This window comes from Ranitomeya variabilis, chromosome 2 (genome assembly GCF_051348905.1).
Source record: "Ranitomeya variabilis isolate aRanVar5 chromosome 2, aRanVar5.hap1, whole genome shotgun sequence".
Lineage (NCBI taxonomy): Eukaryota > Metazoa > Chordata > Amphibia > Anura > Dendrobatidae > Ranitomeya > Ranitomeya variabilis.
Window position 1 is genome coordinate 997777595 of NC_135233.1, and position 12205 is coordinate 997789799.

A 12205-nucleotide genomic window follows, 5' to 3' on the forward strand; every position below is an offset into this window, starting at 1 on the left:
TTGAACACATCTGGAACATCATGTCTCGCACCATCCACCAATGTCATGTTGCACCACAGACTGTCCAGGAGTTGGCGGATGCTTTAGTTCAGGTCTGGGAGGAGATCCCTCAGGAGACCATCTTCTGCCTCATCAGGAGCATGCCCAGGCATTGTAGGGAGGTCACACAGGCATGTAGAGGCCACACACACTACTGAGCATCATTTCCTTGTCTTGAGGCATTTCCACTGAAGTTGGATCAGCCTGCAATTTGATTTTCCACTTTGATTTTGAGCATCATTCTAACTCCAGACCTCCATGGGATATTAGTTGTGATTTACATTGATCATTTTTAGGTTTTACTGTTCTCAACGCATTCCACTATATAATGAATAAAGATTTTAGTGTTCCCTTTATTTTTTGAGCAGAGTATATATATATATATATGTATTTATATTGCATAGAGAGATAGATAGAAGAAAAGCCGGTAATATATCTGTCGGGTTCTGTAAATTCACTGCAGGAGCCGACAGAATAAAAGAGATGGATTACATACAGTAAATACAAATAGGATAGGTAGATATATAGATGTCAGTGACAAATACAATTAGTAGAGTGTGTGGGCAAATTACTGTACATGTATTTAATTAATAAAATTATTTTACGGAAAAAAATGTGAAGGGCTCCAGCGCAATTTTTGCAACCAGCAGAGGGAAAGCAAACGACTGGGGGCAGATGTTTATAGCCTGGGAAGGGGGTAATACCCATGGAGCTTCTAAGGCTATTAATATCAGCTCACAGCTATATACTTAGCCTTTACTGGCTATTAAAATGGGGGACCCCCCAAAAAAAATTATGTGGGATCCCCCCATTATTAATAACCTGCAAAGGCTATGAAGACAGCTGTGGGCTGATATTAATAGCCTAAGAAGGGGTGATGGATATTGCCCCCCTGGCTAAAAACATCAGCACTCAGCCACCCCAGAAAAGGTGCATCTCTAAGATGTGCCAATTCCAGCACTTAGCCTCACTCTTCCCACTTGCCCTGTAGCGGTGGCAAGTGGGGTAATAGTTGTGGGGTTGATGTCACCTTTGTATTGTAAGGTGACATTAAGCCCACTGCTTAGTAATGGAGAGGCGTCAATAAGACACCTATCCATTACTAATCCTATAGTTGTTACATGTTAAATAAAGACACAGCCAGAATAAAGTCTCATCACTTGCATTCTCCCATGGTCCTGAGGTCACAGGAGTTCATGCCGGCAGCAAGTACAGACTCAGTGACATCTCCGCTAGTTACTGAGCCTGTGCCCGCTGCTTCTCATTCATTCCCCAGTGGTTTACAGCCGGAGCTATCGCATCTTAGCACCTCTCCGGTTGTAATCTGTACATTCGCCAGAGATGGATTCCGGCGTGGTACTGAACGCCGGACAGGTATAGGTATATTGTTGGTTTGTTATTTTTATTTTTTTACAAGAGATCGAGGGCGTCGCATGGATTAGCAGTATAATAAAGATGGCAAAACTGTGTGGTGTAAGATTTCATTAAAATACTTTATTCTTACTGTGTGGTGTTTATTTAACCCTTTACACACTCTAGGATTAGTAATGGAGAGGTGTCTTATTGACACCTCTCCATTACTAAGCCGGGCTTAATGTCACCTTACAATAGGAAGGTGACATTAACCCCCCATTACCCCACTTTCCACCGCTACAGGGCAAGTGGGAAGAATCGGGCAAAGCTCTAGAATTGGTGCAGCTAATAGATGCGCTTTTTCTGGGCAGCTGTTGGCTGCTGTTTTTAGGCTAGGGGCCCATATCCATGGCCCCTTACCAGCCTGAGAATAGCAGCCCGCACCTGTGAGTTTTGCCAGGTTGGTTTAAAAACATAGGGGGGCCCCACGTCGGGTTTTTCATTCATTCATTCTCCCCTGCTCGCCAGCAGAGCAGGGGAGTATGGATGAAAGCCGCGTTCAGCACCAGCTGCTGGGGAACAGCGGCTTACAGTAGCACTATGTCCCCGGTGGCCGTCCGTGCACACAGAGTACAGTGTGCACTGTTCTCCGTGTGCACGTGTGTGACACGTTTTGAGGCCCGTGTGTCCGGATGAAAACAGACACATCTGCATGTTTTGCACACGGAGACACGGTCTGTGAAAACACCCTGACGTGCACAGACCCATTCATTTGAATGGGTCTACGTGTGTCAGTGTCTCTGGTACGTGAGAAAACTGTCACCACACGTACCGTACCGGAGACACTGACGTGTGAAAGGGGCCTTACTTTGCAAACAGATGATTAGGACTTACCTCATTGACTTGGGCCTGTGTCTGGAGGAGTCTGCGATTGCTAGTTTGGGGCATGCCACCTGGACCAGACCTAAAACATGATATAAGGAAATATATTACTATTAATTTTGAAACTAATAATCACATAATGGAAGGAGAGTGCAGCTGCATTTTTATTTGTCATACTCAGTGAGGATACAAGAGTTTTTGTGACTATTGTAATACCATCGGTTGCAGAACTAACTATCCATTAGTAAAGGCTGGTAAAATGCCTTCTAGAACTATTGGAAATTAATGGAATTTCTCACTTTTTTGTGCATAGAGTTGCAGGTGTTGAAAATTACCTCAGCTATACTCACCTTCCCCACTCGAGCTGCTTCTCTGTTGCTGTCCGGTCATTTCTGACAGACTGCAGCAGATACGTTACAATGCATGTGACCACTGTAACCAATTATTGGGTTCAGCGGTTCATGCCAACTGGGCAATAAAAAAAATATTATGAAGAACCCCTTTAAGTATTAGTCAAAAACATATTTAGAGGTCATTTCACACCTAAGTTCTAAAAAAAAAAATGAAGTATTTTGCCAATAAAATTATTGCAATTACACATTTGTTATACACATTTATTTCCTTTGTGTTTATTGGAACAACCCCAAAAGAAATCTGAAAAAGGCAAATTGGACATAATTTTACACAAAACCTTAAAAATTGGACAGACAAAATTGTTGTTGCCCTCAAATTAATACTTGGTTGCACACCCTTTGGCTCTGTGGATTGGATGGGTTGTTGTTACCAACGTCTTGTTAGAATTTCATGTCATTAGCACATTTAGAAGTATATTTACTTGGTGATGTGTATCCAGTACCTATTATTCCGGCTGTATTCCAGGAAGGGGCCCAGGATGGGGGATATTACTACATAATGCGGGGTGGGGGAACGTATGTCAATATAGGATTTATAACGGAAAACAACCTGAGAGCCTCTTACTCTACCAATGTAGAACAAAGATAATCAGAATTCTCTCCAGTTACTGTCTGTGGGGGTAATATGTATTGAACACTAATATAAATCTTAGCAGGTTCAAAATGCTGTGCTCACTAATTTATTTATCTTTATTGTGAACATAGCTCTATTTTTCTTAAACAGAGTTAAACATCCTCTACGCCAGAGGTGTCAAACTGCATTCCTCAAGGGCCGCAAACAGGTCATGTTTTCAGGATTTCCTTGTATTGCACAGGTGAGAATTTAATCACCTGCACAGAATGATTCCAGCACCTTGGTCAATGCGATAGAAATCTTGAAAACACGCATGGTCTGAGACCCTCGAGGAATACAGTTTGAGACCCCTGCTCTACGCAGAAATGGATTTCAAGGATAATATGATTTCTACCTGCACCCACCTCTAGAGGGCACTACTGCCTACTGATGTACCTTGAACTCATTAACAACTCTGTATGAAGAAAGCTCCCTCTAGTGGCAGCTATGCAGCGGATCTGACTGCTGTGAAGATATTAAAGGGCCACTGTCTCCCCCTCCAGCCGTTATAAACTAAAAGAGCCACCTTGTGCAGCAGTAATGCTGCATTCTAACAAGGTGGCTCTTTTAGTTTTTGGTGCATTTATTCCCAAAATAAAGCGTTTTATAACTTCTCCAAAATACCTGTCTTTAGCCAGGGAGGCGGGTCCTCACCCCCCTGCTTGAAACGCCACACTGCCGTCACTCAAATCTTCAGGGGCGCCGGGCGCCGCCCCCTCCTCGCTGTTTTCGCATGAAATCCGGCGCCTGCGCTGTGTTGTACTGTCTGGTGCAGGCGCTCTGGCCGTCTGACGTCACAGCCAGGCTTGCAGACTGCGCCTGTGCGGCCGCCCTGCCTATGAATCCCAGCCCCGCACTCTGCATAATGCATAACACAGTGCGGGGCTGGGATTCCCAAGGTGGGTGGCCGCAATGCCTGCACAGGTGCAGTCTACAAGCCTGGCTGTGACGTCAGACGGCCAGAGCTCTCTGCGCCTGCACCAGACAGTACAACACAGCGCAGGCGCCGGATTTCATGCGAAAACAGCGAGGAGGGGGCGGCGCCCCTGAAGATTTGAGTGACGGCAGTGTGGCGTTTCAAGCAGGGGGGCGAGGACCCGCCTCCCTGGCTAAAGACAGGTATTTTGGAGAAGTTATAAAACGCTTTATTTTGGGAATAAATGCACCAAAAACTAAAAGAGCCACCTTGTTAGAATGCAACATTGCTGCTGCACAAGGTGGCTCTTTTAGTTTATAACGGCTGGAGGGGTGACAGTGGCCCTTTAATCAATAAACAATTTTGGACATTAAAGGGTCATAATGTTTAATTATGCATTATTAAACCGTGTGCACATTTACCTAAAAGAATTAATGTTGTTTTGAAGGCAAAGAGTGATCACACCAAATATTGATTTGCATTAAGATTTTTATTTTGTTCATTTACTTTGCATTTTGTTAATTAATAAAAAGTAAGCAAGTAAAGGAAATCTGTCACCAGGTTTTTGCTACCGCATCGGAGAGGAGCATAATGTAGGAAAAGAGACTCTGATTGCAGTGATGTATCTCTTAGTTTACTTGGTGCAGCAATTGTGACATAGAGTTTTTAGATGCAGCATGTAGCAGAGCTCAGAATGCTGACTGCCCACGGCTTCCTGTGTAAATTGTCTATAGACAGTGAGCTGCTAATCAGTGCTGGGCCGGAGTTGGACTAAGAAGCACGGGAGCTGTAGTATAATCTCCTGTTCATAAACCTTAATTGTATTTAAACATCAGCACACAACCTAATAAGTGATACAACCCTGAAATCAGTGTCTCAGCCCCTACAACATGCTGCAAATAGCAAATAGCACAAATCTGCTGACAGATTCCATTTAACACTTTGATTTTTTTTAAAGCATTCTTATTTTGCAGCATTTTTTCACTCACTCCTGTGTCAAACATTTGCACAGTTCTGTAATAGTTATACTTTTTTTTAGTTAACCCTTTCACCCCCAAGCCTGTTTTCACCTTCCTGACCAAGCCAATTTTTACAATTCTGACCACTGTCCCTTTATGAGGTAATAACTCTGGAACGCTTCAATGGATCCCACTGATTCTGAGATTGTTTTCTCGTGACATATTGTACTTCATGATAGTGGTAAAATTTCTTTGATATGACTTGCGTTTATTTGTGAAAAAAAACTGAAATTTGGCGAAAATTTTGAAAATATTGCAATTTTCAAAATTTTAATTTTTATGCCTTTAAATCAGAGAGTCATATCACACAAAATAGTTGATAGATAACATTTCCCACATGTCTACTTTACAGCAGGACAATTTTGGAAACATTTTTTTTGTTAGGAAATTATAAGGGTTCAAAGTTGACCAGCTATTTCTCATTTTTCCAACAAAATTTGCAAAACCATTTTTTTTTTTAGGGACCACCTCGCACTTGAAGTGACTTTTAGGGGCCTATATGACAAAAAACTGCACCCCTCAAGGTACTCAAAACCACATTCAAGATGTTTATTAACCCTTAAGGTGCTTCACAGGAATTTTTGTAATGTGGAAGGAAAAAAATAAACATTTACTTTTCTTTCACAAAAATTTTCCTTTAGACCTAACTTTTTCTTTACTTTCGCAAAGATAACAGGAAAAAAATGGACCATACAATTTGTTGTGCAATTTATCCTGGGCATGCCGATACCCCATATATGGGGGAAATCTACTGTTTGGGCACACGGCAGGGCTCAGAAGGGAAGGAGACTTTTTGAATGTAAAATTGGCTGGCATAATTAGCAGTTGCCATGTTGCGTTTAGAGAGCCCCTGATGTGCCTAAACAGTGGAAACGCCGAATAAGTGACACCATTTTGGAAAGTAGACCCCCTTTTGGAACTTATCTAGATGTTTATTGAGCACCTTGAACCCACAAGTGCTTCACAAAAGTTTATAACGTAGAGCCTTGTAAATAAAAAAAAAAAAACATTTTACCCAGATAAATAATTTTAGCCAAAATTTTGCATTTTCATAAGGGTAAAAAGAGAAATTGCTCCATTCAATTTGTTGTGCAATTTCTCCTGAGTGTGCAGATACCCAACATGTGGAGGAAAACAACAGTTTGGGTGCACGGCAGGGCTTGGAAGGGAAGGAGCGCCATTTGTCTTTTTGAATGTAAAATTTACTGGAATAATTAGTGGGCGCCATGTTGGGTTTGGAGAGCCCCTGATGTGCCTAAACAGTGGGAACCCCAACAAATGACTACATTTTGGAAACTAGACCCCTTTGGGAACTTATCTAGATGTGTATTGAACTCCTTGAACCCCCAGGTGCTTTATAGAAGTTTATAACGTAAAGCCGTGAAAATAAAAAAATAAAAAATAAAATTTTTCCTGCAAAAATCTTTTTTTGCACAAATTTTGTATTTTCACAAGGGTAACAGAAGAAAATGGACCCCAACAATTGTTTTGTAATTTCTCCTGAGTTCACCGATACCCCATATATGGTCGAAAACTACTTTTGAGGCACAGTGCAAAGCTCAGAAGGGAAGTAGCTCTATATTACAGCGCAGATTTTGCCATGTCACATTGGCAGGGCCCCTGAGGTGCTAGAACAGCAGAACACCCCATAAGTGACCCCATTTTACAAAGTAAATTAATTCATCTAGGGGTGCAGTGATTATATTGACACCACAGGTGTGTTACAAAATGTTATACCATTGGGCAGTGAAGAAAAAATAATTTACATTTTTACCACCAAAATTGTGTTACCCCAAATTTTACATTTTCATACTGGGAAAATGGTAAAAATGGTACCCAAATGTGTCCCACAATTTCTGCTGAATGTAGACATACCCCATATGTGGCTGTACAGTACTGCTTAGCCATACGGAGAGACTCGAGAGGGACAAAGCACTTATTTGCCTCCAGGAGCACAGATTTTCCTAGACTAGTTTGCAGACTCCATATACAGAGAACCTAAGTGCTAGAAAAGCAGAATCCCCCCTCAAGTGATCCTATTTTGGAAAATATACCCCTTTGGGAATTTATCTACAGGTGTAGTGACGATTTTGACTCCATGAGTATTTTCCAGAAACAAGCAGTAGTGGATGTTGCTGAGTGAATATTGCAAATCTGCCATTGTAGTGACCAGGACATTATGCCCAGCCCGTGCTTCTGGAGACACATACCTATAAATTAGGCGGGCTCTCATCACTACAGAAATGCCAAACATGTGGGCGCCATATGTGGTTTAGGTACACTGTGGGGCTCAGAAGGGAGGGGGGCATTTGGATTTGGGAGTGGAGAATTTGCTGAATTTCTTTTGGTGGGTGAGGAGCCATTTCGCTTTTCCAGAGCCTTTGTGCTACCAGTAACATGGAAGCCCCCTATAATTTCGTTAACAGATGACAGATCTGAGTGAGGGCTTACTTTTTTGTGGATTGAGTTGAAGCTTTTATTAGGAACATTTTACATAACTTTTATAACATTTATCCGGCGCTGTACGCTGAGCACTTACATCCGGGTTTCCATCTAAATGCCTGAGTGACGTTACAGATGAAACCCCTGAGGGATCCATTCACTATAATGAGGCAGCAGAGTTACTCTGGACTTCGTCTGGCCTCTGTTCAGCTGTGTCCTTCTTTTCAGAAATGCATAAAACTGTGGCCGACGGCACTTTTATGAAATCCTAAGAAGATGGACACCACAGGATCACAGGTCAGACGACGTCCACAATGCCTCCATTTGAATCATGTATTTCAGAGATTTACACAGAAACCCCGGTGTAAGCGCTCAGCGCAGAGTGCAGGATAAATGTGCATCGAGCTGTACTTTGATGTTTGGGAGGCAGAATAAAAAAATCATCAGCATGTGAAGAATTGGTTTTAATTATTGTTACGCCATTAATTGTGCAGTGTAAGTGATTAGGCAACTTTAGTCTTCGGGCTGGTGCGATTACAGCGATACCAGATTTATATCAGGTTTTTATGTTTGGCTGCTGTCACACACTAAAAGACGCTGTTCATTGCGAAAACTAGTTTTTGCATCACCACAGTTTGAGACCTATAATTTTTCCATATTTCGGCTGACAGAGTCATGTTATGGCTTGTTTTTTGAGAGACAAGCTGACGTTATTATTTTGGGCATATAACATTTTTTATCGCTTTCTATTCCGATTTTTGTGAGAAAGAATGAACAAAAACCAGCAATTCAAAAATTGCTTTTTGTTTTTTTTTGTACCATTCTGTGTGTGGTAAAATTGATAAGGCAGCTTTATTCTTCGGGTCAGTACGATTACAGCAATACCCAATTTATATGTTTTTTTTATGTTTTGGCGCTTTTACACGATAAAAACTATTTTATAGAAAAAATAATAATTTTTGCATTGCTTTATTCTGAGAGCTATAATTTTTTTAGTTTTCTGCTGATGGAGCTGTATGATGATGGGACAAGATGACGTTTTCAGCGGTAACATTTTTATTTACATTCATCTTTTTGATCATGTTTTATTGCACTTTTTGTTTGGCGGTATGATGATAAGGCATTGTTTTTTGCCTCGTTTTTTATTTATTTATTTTTACGGTGCTAACTGAAGGGATTAACTAGTGTTACAGTCGTTACGGACTCGGCGATACCAAATATGTGATCTTTTATTTTTTTTTTAATTTATATAAATTAATGTATTTATTGGAAACATTTTTTTTCTTTTTTTGGAGATTTTGCAAAAAATGTTTTAACACTTTTTAATATTTTTTTTTTACTTTTTTACATTGTCCCAGTATGGGACATTACTGTACTACTACATCAGATCGCTGATCTGATGTTCTGCAATGCAGAACATTGGAGCAGCATCTGGCAGGCAGTTAAGGAGGCATCTAAGGGTCTGCTCTCTGCAGGAACTGGGAAGCCACCTTCCTTGCAGGACCCGGAAGGATACCGTGGCCATTTTGGGGCCAGGGGTCCCCATGGAGACCATCAGGACAACACGATCGCATCGCGTTGTCCTTATGGAAGCATGCAGGGAGCCCCCTCCCTGCGCGATTCCCCCTCTGTGTTGCTGTTACTACTTACAGCGGCATCAGAGGGGTTAAATGCCCGCGATCAGTGCTAGCACTGATCGTGAGCATTGCTGCGGGGTGTCAGCTGTCACATACAGCTGACATCTGCACCCGATCACCGCGGCGCTCAGCGTGAGGCCGCGTGATCGGTGTGCCGTACTAGTACTGCTGTTTGATGGGAACGTAGTTCCCGTAGAGCAGTACTAGTATGGCGCATGTTGGGAAGAGGTTAATATTAACTAGTATTATTGGTGGATCACATCTTTTTTCGCCAAGATTCCAACAAGTATTTGTTCATTATTTCCTTTACTGCTGAGCACTGAGCCACCATGATACCTCTGTAGTACAATAATAATCTGGGTAGAATCTCTCCCTTACTGTTTAGTGCCCTAACCCTGTATTTTTCTGGCTCTATAAATATATTTTGAATGTTACAGACAATGTTGGTTAATTAGCACATGAATACATCTCACGCCAACAATTAAACATGCTCAGGTTCCTCTATCACACAGTTTTACAAGGTGATGATGAATTCTTCAGCTCAGCAGATTTATTTTTAGTGCTTGGTAAAAACACATAGGCTTTGTGAATCAGTCTGTCTACAACAGCAAGACAGAAAACATGGAGCTTGTATTTTCTGAGTACAGTGCTCGGCCATGTCCCCCTCTGCATCTGACGTCTCAGTGCACCTGGTGCAATGACGTCATTACAACGCGCCCGCTCCACTGGGTTGTGCACAGGATCTGGAAACACCATGAAGACACCAGAGCAGTGGGGGAGCGGGCAATGGTCAGTATTTGTTTATGGTTATAAATGGGTACCCACTGGCGCTACAACGCCCAGGAAGGAATGTGAAAATATCTCAGATGCAGCTGGTGAAATCTACAGGCTCTGTACCAACAACGATTCGCCTCCTACTATCCAAGAGCAAATACAACGTTTACCCATTATCACCCAATTCCAAACCAGTTATAAACAATTCAATAAAATTGTATGTAAGCATTGGTCACTACTACGAGGGGGCAAGTGTATAGGGGATTTGTTAACAAAACAACCCGGGTTCGTCTATACTAAGGTCCAACATTTGGGCTTCCTGCTGGCACCAACCACCAAAACAAATAACTACTACTACTACTGCTACTGGCGCAGCCCACCTTTTAACCATTAACTTTCCCTAACGTAACTACAGACAGCAATAGATACAAAGACGACTAAAGGGGACTTACACCCCAGAGCAATGTAGCAGTATACAGTATACAATGTAACAGTATTACACAGCAATATAAGGCAGTTCAATGCAATTAGATGTCACGTACGTGTAATGCAGTAAGCCAATACACGAGACATAACTTATTCACATAAAGTGCATGGGGGGTCACAAGAGAGGAGGAGAAGGCACTACTGAGGGGACTGGCCACCTCCTTACATATGCAAATACAAATAGTGGTAGTACAAAAAGATATAAGCATATGGATCATGTCAATTACCAGTTTGATATTCAACCATGTGAGTGCTTGGCCGCAGGGGGCATGGGCTGCCTGCTGGTTTCTAGTTCCTTCACAAACGTTACTCAACCTGGTCCCCTCTTTCGAAGCATAACAGAAAGAGTGACCACATTGCCTTACACAAGCCTTTATCCCCTTTGGGTCACTGCCCTCTGGGCTGAACCAAAATCCCCTCCCCTTGGTTATAGCAGCTAAAAATTCCCAAACCTAAGATTGGTCATATAACTCCTTAATGGGCGATCCTAGGGAGGCGGTTTTGGTGCCATCGTATCCGGCCAGGCCCCTGCTACGCGATGAGACCAAACCTAGCTTTGCTACCTAGGTCCTACTAACAAAATATAGCAGAGGACGAGACAGAAAGAAACAAAGGGCCAGCAGCCCTGATCAACGTCCGATTCCCAAAACTCACATATTCTAGAATATAGTAGCAAAGTGACAAAAGTAAAACTTAACTTTTAATCTATAGGCATAAAATCACATAGGGGTAGTGTAAAAGCAAAACATCTTCGTTACACATATGTAATATAAATGAATAGACAGCCACAGTGGTGGACCAGTCACTAAAAAAGGGATACACACCTTCGTTTTACATAGGTATTGTATAATGAATGAACAGCCACAGTGGTGGATAAGTCAATAATACAGAAGATAGACCTGTGGATTGAATCTCCGCTACTCTGCTTCAGAATGACAGTGGTCACAAACAAAGAATTTAACATATGGAGGCAAATATTATTATAATAATATATATATAATATATTATTATAAGAGTGTCAAATGGAAAAAAGGAAATCTCTCACTCAATATGTGTCGTCCCTAGGGTGAAGTGCAAGATACCTCAGGCAGTATATCCAAAGACACTATCCTCATCAGGTCTGCAAATGGGTAAAAGCAGGAATATTGACCTTGTTAGGCCCTTTGGGTCAATACAATAGCCCTAGAAGCCCCATAGCTCCCGCCCTTACAAGGGCAGTCCACAGCTTTCCCTAAGCTGGACTTGCCCTATATAGCCCTACATGGCTTCCAACGCTTTTCGCTTTGCAGATCTTCAGGGGAGGACATGTGCACGCATATGTTAAGAAAAGGCTAAGTGTCCACTGCCCACCCTGCTAGTTTTCAGAATAGGGTGGGGCTTTTAGGGCTATTGTATTGTATTGAACCTCAGTGTCTAACAGGGTCAACATTCCTGCTTTTAACCATTTGCAAAATGTAGATCTCAAAACTGTAACCGTTGTGTGACCAGAACGTACAATAAGGCTACTTTCACACTTCCGTCTTTTCAGATCCATCACAATCCGTCGATTTTTGAGAATGCAGGATCCTGCAAAAAAATTTGCAGGATCCTGCATTTCCCATAGACTTGTATTAGCGACAGATTGTGATGGA

At 42.0% G+C, this 12205-nt stretch overlaps 1 protein-coding gene across 4 annotated transcripts in view; it reads right to left on the reverse strand.

The window, feature by feature from the left end:
* LOC143808449 (vesicle-associated membrane protein 1-like) overlaps positions 1-12205 on the reverse strand; it is a 45380-nt gene that overhangs the window by 24096 nt on the left and 9079 nt on the right. For all 4 annotated transcript variants that reach the window (XR_013221955.1, XM_077291132.1, XM_077291133.1 and 1 more), the window contains one exon: positions 2287-2356. Coding sequence is in view for 3 of the 4 variants with exons in the window: in XM_077291132.1 (XP_077147247.1) it covers positions 2287-2356 (70 nt within the window). In the remaining variant the exon portion in view is untranslated. The remainder of the gene's footprint in view (positions 1-2286; positions 2357-12205) is intronic.